The sequence below is a fragment of the Populus alba genome, chromosome 1 (genome assembly GCF_005239225.2).
Source record: "Populus alba chromosome 1, ASM523922v2, whole genome shotgun sequence".
In the NCBI taxonomy this organism is placed as follows: Eukaryota; Viridiplantae; Streptophyta; class Magnoliopsida; order Malpighiales; family Salicaceae; genus Populus; species Populus alba.
In genome coordinates, this window is record NC_133284.1 from 44,319,693 (window position 1) to 44,332,351 (window position 12,659).

General features: G+C 32.7%; 1 protein-coding gene across 4 annotated transcripts; it reads left to right on the plus strand.

The window, feature by feature from the left end:
• Positions 1-5,796: 5,796 nt before the first annotated feature.
• Positions 5,797-11,972, plus strand: LOC118043397 (phosphoenolpyruvate carboxylase, housekeeping isozyme). Of its 4 annotated transcripts, none has more exons than XM_035051364.2 (11): positions 5,797-5,955; positions 6,229-6,419; positions 6,807-7,198; positions 7,305-7,389; positions 8,235-8,457; positions 8,584-8,687; positions 8,809-8,896; positions 9,450-9,604; positions 9,699-10,697; positions 10,785-11,171; positions 11,385-11,972. In XM_035051364.2, exons 2-11 carry the CDS (start codon positions 6,243-6,245, stop codon positions 11,679-11,681), a joined length of 2,907 nt encoding a protein of 968 aa, XP_034907255.1. In that variant the 5' UTR covers positions 5,797-5,955; positions 6,229-6,242; the 3' UTR covers positions 11,682-11,972. The 4 variants fall into 4 exon arrangements, with proteins under 4 accessions (XP_034907255.1, XP_034907256.1, XP_073264754.1 ...); XM_035051365.2 differs by having other exon boundaries at positions 5,841-5,955; positions 6,233-6,419; XM_073408653.1 differs by having other exon boundaries at positions 5,876-6,026; positions 6,233-6,419.
• Positions 11,973-12,659: the final 687 nt, after the last annotated feature.

The window sequence follows — 12,659 nt, forward strand, 5'->3', positions numbered from 1 at the left end:
AGTAGGAGTATTTAATTCAATTTGAGGTGGAGAATTTCATTCGATGTAGAAGCTGATAAGCAGCGCGCTGTATCAAGTCAAGTTAATACGCTATCTAGACCATAAGTGGAATTCATGCAACGTATCAATGGCCTCCAACATGGTGAAGGACACACAGTAGGTTCGATGCACGTATATCACCACAGGGCTAGATTACTTTTTTATATAATCTAGAGAGAGAGAGAGAGAGAGACGTGAAACGATAGCTTTTTGAAATCCACGTAAAAGCCACCATTAATGTATTATTTATAGTAATTAATTTTCTTAAAATTTAATATAAAATTTGAATTAATGAGAAAAAAACATTGGCAATACATAGAAGAAATTCAGGACTAAAATGGTATATATAAAAAAAAAAAACAGTTTCACAAGATTTATCTTATTTTAAAATTTACTAATAAAATATTATTTAATTATTTTAAAACTTATATTATATAACAATCAAGTTTTTTAATAAAATAGAAAATCACTTTTGTACAGTATGAGATTCGTTCCTGATATATTATTTTTCGTATAACAGTTTGTGTAATTTTAGCTTTAATAATTACATTTAAATATAAAAATAATTATTAAATACTATGAAATAGATTAAGGATAACATCATTAATTTTAAAAAATAAAAATAGTTATTGAGTGTGAATTATATAAAAAAAATAAACTAAAAAAGATCAATATTTCACTAGATATAGATTTATTATATTTTGGAATAGTATAATGATAATTTTACCTTTCTAAACAAAAATCATTAGCTTGGCTGAAAAGATAATACATTTTTTTTTTCCCACAATGTTCATTAGTTATTATCAGATTGATTAAGAACAACTCAATTTTTTCATATATTTACAACATAATAAAATAATTAAATTTACTATTAAAAATAAAATTTCTTTAGCTGACATCCATGAGTTTTTTTGTTTTCTTTATCATATGTTTCTAGTTATAATCAAGTTGATCTAGAAAAATTTTGATATTTTATTAAATATAAAATAATATTTAAAAAGTAAAATTTATTATCGTGTGCATTGCATGCAATAATGCGTCCGCTTCTATGCCATGTTTAAGCAACGTGTGCAGAGAATTTTGGTGGCCAAAGACGACCTCCCTGGGTGATGCACATGACTTACTAACTTCTTGTCTGACATCCACGACCTTTTCCTCTCTCCTCCTTTGTTTCTGCAATTGATCCTTGAAGTTTTCAAAGCATCCCTTAATTTTTTTTTTCCTTCAAATTTAGTCCATGATCTTTTTATTACTATTTATCTTATTTAAAAATAATTTATAACATTAGATTTTTTTTTTTCAATTTTATTATTCTTTAAATTCTTATTCTATCACATTTGATCCTTATTCTTTTGATTGCTAATTGTTTTATTAAGAAAAAAAATTTAATTTTTTTTTTTATGATTTGATCCTTGAACATCAAATTGATTGGGTATTGAGGTTCCTAATTAAGATCAGGTATATGATTTCATGGATTACAAGTTTGGAACATTAACTGAGGTTTAGGAAATTCACTCGTGTTTTTTTTTTATTATTATTATTTTAATTTCATCATTCAACATTTATTTAATTGGAGATTGGGCTCTGTTATTTTTTTTATTTTCTATAGGTGTTTTCATAAATTTTAAAAATAACCTAGATTATCTTAGATATTTTTATTTATCGTTCTTTGTTAAATTTAATTTTTTAAATTATAAAAATCTAAATCAGCCGCCCCATGCCACTCCCAATCACCCACTGAATCAATCTTAATCGCCCACTGAATCAATCTTAAAAAACTCAATTGTTGAGATTATAAAAGTATATTTGTGAACATCACAGCTGACATTTGATGCAGACTAATTAGATCCACGGGTTTTAGCATAAAAAAAAGGAAGAGGAGAAAGAAGAAGACGTGACAAAAGGGTCGTAGAACAGTACGCAAGCATGCATGCAGAGATCACAGGTGACATCTGAGGCTGCGTAATGCTGCATGCTTTTTCGCACAGGAATCCACTCTCTCGGAAAGTTGACTTCTCTTAAGAGACGTGAACAGTAAACTGGTTCATGCATCTGTGGAGTGGCACAGATGGAGAGGATCTGTACCTGTAATTGTCGAGCTGATAGTACTTTTCCAAGACATGCCCTGGACCGGAGGGGCTTGCTCCGTATAACCAATGTCAGGCTCTCCGGACACAAGCTTCTTACCGCACGCACAAGCACGTCTTTGACTTTTAATATATTTGTTTCTGCAATTACTTCCAACCTTTTGAGGTTTGAACATTATTTCGTTTTAGGCGATTAGTGCCACGAGGATGCCATCAAACTGAAAAAAACTTTTGCCCAATAACAAATATATAATGAAAATCCCACACGTTTTAGTATATAAATAAATGGATGGTTTGTTGTCAATACTCGGAAAAATTCAGTTTATGCAAATAAAGAATTGTATTATTATTATTATTATAACAACAACAACATATATCTAGTTTTTGTAATTTGATTATTCAATTTTTTAATGTATATCTTATTTTTTTCTCAGTTAAATAACTAGGCATGTCGTTGTTGTTGTAAGTTGTAACATTGGAAACGCTTCCTCGCCCTCTTTCTCTTCAAGTGGTTAATGGGCAGTCTATTGTCGATGATCGTTACGAGGACAAGGAATCCTATTTATGTAAATAAAGTTATTTATTTATTTAATTAAAAGTGTTCGCCGATATTTGTCTGAGAGTAAGCTTATCTGATATTAAACTTAAAATCCAAAACGTTACCAATATAAAATACTTCGCAGTGCTTTCTTTAGAGCAAAAAAGACATGATCTGCGGAATTATTGGAGTTACAGTTAACAGGGACCAAATGCATGTAATTCAAAACTTTAGGGAAAAAAATCAGGTTTTCCCCTCTAAAAAAAACACCCTTTTTTTATCATTGTTAATTTTAGTCATTATTCTTTTAATTTTCTTGACAATAGATTTAAAATAAAAATATATACATTAAGCTATGAAAAAAAATAGAAAGTAGAAATTAATACATCAATTATAATATACTCAATAACACACAAGATATGCTTGAGAATATGAATATAAATATAAATCTATACATCAAACCATGAAATAAGACCTTAGAAGGATAAAAATGAAAATAAATTAAGTGCAATGACCAATTTGTGAAGAAGTAAAAATCTCATGGATCAAGAAGTAAAAATTAAGTACAATATTCAATAGGCTAATGTGAGTACATGAAAAATAACATTACAATAATCTTTCTGTTTTCCATTGTTTTCAATTAAACCAAATAAAAAAAAGTGATAAAATCTAATTATAAATATAAATATATATTTGGTATTTTTTTGTACCTTTTCAATCGCAACAAGATTTTGATCTTACTAGATTATTTTAAGAAATTCCATTTGTAGGTTGGTAAATGACATGAATAACAAGTCTCAAGGAAACAAATTGAAACTTACCAATAACATCAAATTTAATTTATTAGTGTTTTGTGTAAAGAAATTAATTTTCAAATAGAATTAAGAAGAAGGGAGAATTTTGTTTGGAATAAAATCGAAATCATATTTCTATTGAATGTCTATTCCCATTCATAGTAAAGTTGTCAATTCCGTTTCGATAGGTGTTTTATTTTTTTCAATTGGAATGAAATGTTTCAATTTTGGAATGTTTCGACGTGCCATTTTGGGGTTGTACTATTCATATATATATATTCAACAAACATAATTCAAATTCAAGATAAATTAATTATAAATTATACAATACAAACACAATGCCAAACAAATATAATTTTAAAATTTAAAATATTTCTAAATAGTCAAGATTAAATAGATCTTTAACTTAAAGTAATTCAATTTAAATAAAAATATCAAAATATTATAAAAGTAAAATGTTTTAACAAAAATATTTTAAATATAAAGTTAGGTCAATATTATCAAGTGGCTAATGGAATCTAAAGCATTCCTTGTTTTGCTCAATTTCTTACAAAGTATAAACATGAAAAAAAACAACATGAATATAAACCATATATATTAGTGATAAATCTAATTTTAAAAAATTAATATCATTGTTGATGAAAATAGTAATAATAATTTTCAATATTATTATTAATATCATTGCTATTGAAAATAGTAATGAAAAAGAGCCTTTTCTAATCAAGTGGTTTAGTTAATGAAATTGAGTAAGGTTCAATTTGATTCAATGGCTTTTCAAGAGTGGAACGGAACATGTGGAATGAAACCGGAACGTTTCGGGCGGAATTTAGCCGAAAAATCCGGAACGGACCGAGATTTAAAATGAGATAAAATTTGTTTCGTTTTGTTTCGTTTTTTGAATTGGTATGAAATGTTTCGGTCATTTCGGGCGGAACGGAACAAAATTAACAACCTTGATTTATAGGGGTGAGCAAAAAAACAAAAAAAACTTATGAAACCGAGAAAACCATAAAAAAATAACCGAAAAAACCAAACCGTGAAAAAAAACTGATTAAACCGATTAAATTTTTAAAAAAACAACCGGTTCGTTTTTGGTTTTATAAGTTTGAAACCGAAAAAACAAACCAAATCGAAAAAAACCAAGCCAAACCTGAAAGACCGAGCCAAACCGAAAAAACCAAGCTAAACCTGAAAGACCGAGCCAAACCAAAAAAAACCAAGCCAAACTGATTTGAACATGTTTTTATTCAAAAAAATCAAGCCAAATCAAAATTAGTTAGTTTAAACCGACATCAGTTTTTTTTAAAATAAATAATTTTAATTTAATTATTTTTCTAATAAAAATTAAATTAAACTGAAAATAATCATTCTTATTTATACCTGTCGAACACGGTCCTTATATACCGCAACAGATCTTTATATATATATATATTAGAAATCATTAAAGCAATGTCTATTCTTTCTATCTTTCCTTTTCCGTTTCCTATTGAAATTTAAAAAGCTATTAGATATTTAAAAAGAATAAAATATCCCAAATCCCATCGATAGTAAAAAAAGTAAAAAGAAAAAAAAAATCAATAAAAACAGCATTTCCGAAAGCATATTCTGTTAGTAACCACTAACCAGCAACCAAAGTCTGAAAAGACAAGCACAAAGGTACAAAAAAAGAAGAAAGCTATCTCTCTCTCATTAAAAGGTTTAAATACTTAGAGAGATAGATAGAGAGAGAGAGAGACTGTGATACGTCAGTTATAGCAAAAGTTTCGCCTGTTTTCTTTTTTAGAAGCAGCATTATCCTGTTTTGCTTTTCCGTGAAAAAAGTTTTTTATTTTTTATTTTTATTTTTATTTTTTTTATAAATTATTTTATTATTATTTAAAATTAATTTTTATATATAATAATATTAAAAATAAAATTTTAAAATACAAAATTATTATTTTAATATATTTTTAAGTAAAAAATACTTTAAAAAACAACCACCACTACATTATCTAATAAAATATGATAAATATTATTTTTTAAAGTATTTTTTTATTTATAAATATATTAAAATAATATATATTTTTATTTTTTAAAATTCATTTTTGATAATATAATATTAAAAATTTAATTTAAAATTAAAAAAATAAAAAGTTTTTAATTTTTTTTTAAAATAGAGTTGGATCTTAACAACGAACATCACTGTAATGCCACAGTTCCACTACACTAGTTGTCATTGTTCTAATAATAATAAAAAAGAGATAATCTTTTTTAAAAGTAGAGGTGGATCTCAACAAGGAACACTACTGTAATGATACAGGTCCACTACACTAGTTGACATTGTTTTCAACGAAAAATAGAGAGATAAATAATCCCCCCCTCCCTCCTCTGTTTCTTTTATTCTATATATAGGCTGCTTGTTCTGTCTCTCGATCTCACCCTCCGCCTCTGCCTCTACCTTCCCTTCTCCCTACTTCCTTCTCTCTTCCTTGTCAAAATCTCACCCTTCCAGATTCAGGTAATTCAATAATTTCCATCTGGGCCTCAACAAAACCACAACTTTTTGACATCATATACTCTGTTTCCTCTGTTCTTGCATGCAACTCATTGGTTCTATCAAACCTACTCTTTTTTTCTTGTTCTTTACACGAGGATTTTGTCATATTGAAATCTTGGTTTTGCAGGCTTAATTCTATTAGGTTGCGATCAGATTTTTGTGATTTTTGTCTTCTTTTTTTGCGTGTTTGTTTAAATTTTAACGGTCTTTTTTTTCTGTGTTTGATTGAAACAGAGAGGTGTTGAGTCATGGCTCATAGTCATGCTAGGAATCTAGAGAAGATGGCATCGATTGATGCACAGCTTAGGCTTTTGGCTCCTGGAAAAGTGAGTGAAGATGACAAACTGATTGAGTATGATGCTCTGCTTTTGGATCGGTTTCTTGACATTCTTCAAGATTTGCATGGAGAGGATCTCAAGGAAACGGTGAGCATTATTGAACTTGATCTCACTTTTTTTTTTATCATTAAGAGAACAAATATGTTCTCAAATTCGATTTCTCCAAGGCGCAAAACACTAAAATATTACCTGATTGCTGAATTTTTCTTTTGGATATGCTGTAAATTTGAGATCTTTATGGTTTTTTTTTTTTTTTTTTTTTTTTTTTTTTTTGTCTTTTGGGGTTTTGCTGGGATTTTGGATGATTTAGAAGCATCAAATACCATATTGTGTACGGTCTTACTTAGTTTGATCAAAAGTTTCACAATGAAATATACATCCTTGAACTTTTTGGGCCTTACTTTGGGACATGATGAATAATGTTTATGTAGTGATGTATATTAATTTACGAAACTCTTAATGCATTCTGCTTAGGTCCAAGAGTGCTATGAGCTTTCTGCTGAGTATGAAGGGAAGCATGATCCCAAGAAATTGGAGGAGCTTGGAAGTGTCCTGACTAGTTTGGATCCTGGGGACTCCATTGTTATTGCGAAGTCTTTCTCCCACATGCTTAACCTGGCCAACTTGGCCGAAGAAGTTCAAATTGCTCATCGTCGACGGAACAAGTTAAAGAAGGGAGACTTTGCTGATGAGAACAATGCTACTACAGAATCAGATATTGAAGAAACTCTCAAGAGACTTGTTAGTGAAATGAAGAAGTCTCCTGAAGAAGTTTTTGATGCTTTGAAGAATCAGACTGTAGAGCTTGTCTTCACTGCTCATCCTACGCAATCAGTCCGAAGATCTTTGCTTCAAAAGCATGCAAGGTTTGTTTTCTAACCCTACAGTTCTGTTTTGAGATTTCAGCTCTTGTCGTTTCCCATTGAGGAATGATTTTGACGGCATCCTGTTTTACTTACTCTTGTTGTCCAGGATACGGAATTGCTTGGCTCAGTTGTATGCCAAAGACATCACTCCTGATGATAAGCAGGAGCTTGATGAGGCTTTGCAGCGAGAGGTATCTATTTGCTTAAACTCTGTTTTGAGTTATACAAAGTACAGTTTATTCTGTACATTTGTAAACCAACCTTTGTGCTCTTGTTATTTCTTAAACCTTTGATTCTGCAGGTCACTCTGCATATATTCTATTAGAAACCTCTTGTATATATTTAAATGAATATGAGTGCGAACATTATATTGCATGCAAGTTTATAACTTTGTAGCAATCCCCTTTACCCTGCAAGAAATATAGAAATGTAAATTTCTCTGCAATTTGAAAGAACATCTCCTATGTCTAAAGATTATTAGCTTGATTAACTGTTAATAACTTCAATCGAGTAGAATATGTTATATTCTAAATGCATAAACTAACTGGATAATTGAAGTGAGGGTGATAGATTGGTTTTCTAGTACAGAAATTTTGATGAAAGGACGCATTTGGTCACTGAACAAGTGATTTTTCTGAGAAAGAGGATCTATGATAATTCCTCTTTTGCAAAGCCTTCCTATTTGTTTTATGTCTTTGAGTGAGTATATAAACTGCCCAACAATTTGTCAAATTCCTAGACGAACTACAGACTCGACTTTATCACGTGTTTTTTTCTTCTTCTGGTTATTTGGCTTCTCATGCATTACAATGCAAAGTATAAGTTTTGACTTTAGAAAGTGGCTTTTTGGGTAATACAACTTGAATGGGATTGTTGTTTGTAAATATTCCATCAGAACTAAGAATTAGTTTGCAGCATGCTCCAGCAGATGCCCTCGTACTAAAAACATATACAGATCAGTTATGTTTTACTTCATAGAACCAAAAGAATTGCTAATGTTCCTTCCCCTTTCTGTGTATATTTGTTTTCTGTGTAGATTCAAGCTGCTTTCCGTACAGATGAGATTCGAAGAACCCCTCCGACTCCCCAAGATGAGATGAGGGCTGGAATGAGCTACTTCCATGAGACAATCTGGAAGGGTGTCCCAAAGTTCTTGCGCCGTGTTGATACCGCTTTGAAAAACATTGGTATTAATGAACGAGTTCCTTACAATGCCCCTCTTATTCAATTCTCGTCTTGGATGGGCGGCGATCGTGATGGTATGATCTTTTCCTTCTATGAAAATGTTTCCACTTAGGCATGGGAATATTTGAATTTCTTGTATGAATTTAAGCCTGTGACTCTCTCTTGCTCATAGCCAATATTTGCTTGATATGAAAATGTAGGTAATCCAAGGGTAACTCCTGAGGTCACGAGGGATGTTTGCTTGTTGGCAAGAATGATGGCTGCTAACTTGTATTATTCCCAAATAGAGGATCTGATGTTTGAGGTTTTCAGTCCCTCTCTGCTAGTATTTTGTTTGAGCTTTGTTATTTATAGAGAGACCTTTTCTAACATATTACCTTTTCATTGTCATGGTGCTAATTTCCTCTCTTGTTTTTCCCTGGCAGTTGTCCATGTGGCGCTGTAGTGATGAGCTTCGTCTTCGCGCAGATGAACTCCACAGATCCTCTAAGAGAGATGCAAAACACTACATAGGTAAAATCCGGAATGTTATTTTGTTAATTTCTTATTTCCATTTCACGTAACAATACGCTGTTTGTTCATAGATGACTTTTTTAGCGAGCTGTTCCTGTTTTGTTATGGAACACTGAGAAAAAGCAATTCATATAAACACACTGTCATGATGGTTTATTTTTTATCAACAAAATATGTTTTTTACTTCTTTTTCTTCAGTTAATTAGGAGACCACTAGGCTATGGGCTCCATAAGGCATAGCTGCCCCCATCCCATAAAACCTCCCAACCCAACCAATGCTTTTGAAGAGACATGATTAACAAAATGTGTTCACAGTATTTTGTTATAGTGGTGCGCTTATAGTTATCCCTTGCTAACCCTACTTGGGGAAAAAGGCATTTTGTATCCTCAAAGTAGGAAACCCTATTAAAATTTCCTAAGCTATATAACCTTCTGTTTATTAAATATAGCTTCCCCTTGTTTCTGTAAATTTCATTCTTAATCCATGACAGTCTCTTACCATAAATTAGTTATCTTACTGATGTGATGATCATACACATTATTCTTGTTGCAGAGTTTTGGAAACAAATTCCTCCAAATGAACCCTATCGTGTGATTCTTGGTGAGCTGAGGGATAAGCTGTATCAGACACGTGAACGCTCTCGTCAATTGCTATCCCATGGGATCTCTGAAATTCCAGAGGAAGCAACTTTCATAAATGTTGAGCAGGTATCGTATCTTTGGTCACCTCCCCCCTCCTATTTTTTGTGTTTAGTTATATGTAAATAGACATGGTAATGATTGGGTTTATAATTTCATGTAGTTCTTGGAACCTTTGGAACTCTGTTATAGATCACTGTGCTCTTGTGGTGACCGAACAATTGCTGATGGAAGCCTTCTTGATTTCTTGAGGCAAGTCTCCACCTTTGGACTTTCATTGGTGAGACTTGACATTAGACAAGAGTCTGATCGTCACACTGATGTCTTAGATGCCATTACCAAGCACTTGGAAATCGGTTCCTACCGAGAGTGGTCAGAAGAACGAAGGCAGGAATGGCTTTTATCAGAGCTCAGAGGCAAGCGCCCACTGTTTGGTCCTGATCTTCCAAAAACAGAAGAAATTTCTGATGTGTTGGACACGCTTCATGTCATAGCTGAGCTGCCAGCAGATAACTTTGGAGCATACATCATCTCTATGGCAACTGCCGCATCAGATGTGCTTGCAGTTGAGCTCCTTCAGCGTGAATGCCATGTAAAACAACCATTAAGAGTTGTTCCCCTATTTGAGAAGCTTGCAGATCTGGAGGCAGCTCCTGCTGCTTTGGTTCGGCTTTTCTCAATAGATTGGTACAGAAACCGTATCAATGGAATACAAGAAGTCATGATTGGATACTCTGATTCTGGCAAGGATGCTGGAAGATTTTCTGCAGCCTGGCAGTTATACAAGGCTCAAGAGGAACTTATAAAGGTAGCTAAGCAATATGGTGTGAAGCTAACAATGTTCCATGGCCGAGGTGGGACTGTTGGAAGAGGAGGTGGTCCCACTCATCTTGCTATATTGTCTCAGCCACCAGACACTATTCATGGTTCTCTTCGTGTCACTGTTCAAGGTGAAGTTATTGAGAAATGTTTCGGAGAGGAGCACTTGTGCTTTAGAACGCTTCAGCGTTTTACAGCTGCCACTCTTGAGCATGGTATGCATCCCCCAGTCTCACCAAAACCAGAATGGCGAGCACTGATGGACGAAATGGCAGTTGTTGCGACAGAGGAGTATCGTTCTATAGTTTTCAAAGAACCACGATTTGTGGAGTATTTCCGTCTTGTAAGTAAAACATCTACTATGTTGTTACTGATTCCATTTGAGTTATTAGAAGCCTGTAAATAGTGCTTGTTTTTCTCATGATTGTAGGCCACACCAGAGATGGAGTATGGTAGGATGAACATTGGAAGTCGTCCATCTAAGAGAAAGCCTAGTGGGGGAATTGAATCTCTACGTGCAATACCATGGATCTTTGCCTGGACACAAACAAGATTCCATCTTCCTGTATGGCTAGGCTTTGGAGCAGCATTCAAACATATCATTCAGAAGGACATTAGAAATCTCCATATGCTGCAAGAGATGTACAATGCATGGCCCTTCTTTAGGGTCACCATTGATTTGGTTGAAATGGTGTTCGCCAAGGGAGACCCTGGAATCGCTGCCTTGAATGACAAACTCCTTGTTTCTGAGGATCTATGGCCATTTGGCGAGAAGTTGAGGGCCAACTATGAGGAAACCAAGGGCCTCCTTCTCCAGGTAAATTCACCAGGATAGAATTCCTCTTAATCTATCCATCCTTTTCTACATTTTGCTAATATCTAAACAACAGAAAGTCGAATCTTTTCAATGTTGAGTCCCTACCAAAATTCGACGCCATGCCCCCAATTACAAATCTTGTCCTAATGATCAAAATAGGTAACTAGCAGTTGATTTAAAGAAGTTGGAAAAGCTAATACATTTCCTTTTCAGATTGCTGGACACAAGGATCTTCTTGAAGGAGACCCCTACTTGAAACAAAGACTGCGGCTGCGTGATTCATACATCACAACCCTCAACGTCTGCCAGGCCTACACACTGAAACGGATCCGTGATCCAAACTACAATGTAACAACACGACCACACATATCAAAGGAAATAATGGAATCAAGCAATCCAGCTGATGAACTGGTGAAACTGAACCCTACTAGTGAGTATGGACCTGGTTTGGAGGACACTCTTATCTTGACCATGAAGGGTATTGCTGCTGGCATGCAGAACACTGGTTAAGAACCTAGGAGGTGGTTACGGGCTGTTATCCTTTTCCTTTCCTTTTCTATGGATGGGTTTTGCCCAAAATACAATAAGCTAATGCTATCGACAGGGATGCTGTCAAAATTATCGGCCTTGTGGTCTAAACTTTGGGGCTATATTGCCCACTGTATGATCATTTTTCTGTGCTTGAATACTCTTTTGAGGCCAATGGTCTTTGTTTTGGCCACACCAGAAGATAAACTCTTCACCACTTGTGTTTTTAATGCAAAATAGAGTATATATGCTATATGACTGTTTGTTGTCGTATGCCTTGATACAATACGAACGATGATATGGTGAGTTTTTGGTCATGTTGTGATTAAACTCAACTTTTGATCTATTATTTCCTCTGTCATTCCTTAAAATTAATCTTCTTCCACATGAACAGACGCATGTGAAAGGGATAAAAAGTTGGGTTTAGACCATCTCCATTCATGCACTATGCATGATCTTACGTTTGTTAAAGGCTTAAAAGCAGAAAAACAGAGCCTCTGCCCTCTGTTACTCCACAAATACCAAAAAAAAAAAAAAAAAACAATCTTCTGTATTTTATGGTCAAATACTAAAACTATAAAGTGGTCTTGCAATTAAGAAACTAATAAGTTAAAGACTCTTTAGGAAAATTATAGAGTAATTACTCAAAAGGTCAATCTTTATAAAAGAGATGATAAAAGAGAAAATCATACTTGAAATTACCAAATAATAAAAATATTGTCATTTAGGATTATAATTATATATATTTATTTATTTCATTTTGAATTTTTTTAATATTTTTTTTCTCATCTATTTATCTTTTCTTGGTGTGTATCTTTTTTTAAAGGGGCTATTTAATAATTTAACAGTAATTACTTTTTAAAATATTTTTATTTTAAAATATATTAAAATAAATTTTTTAATTTTTTTTGAGAATTTGGTTGTTATGTTGTGAATATAATTATCATTATAAAATTATTG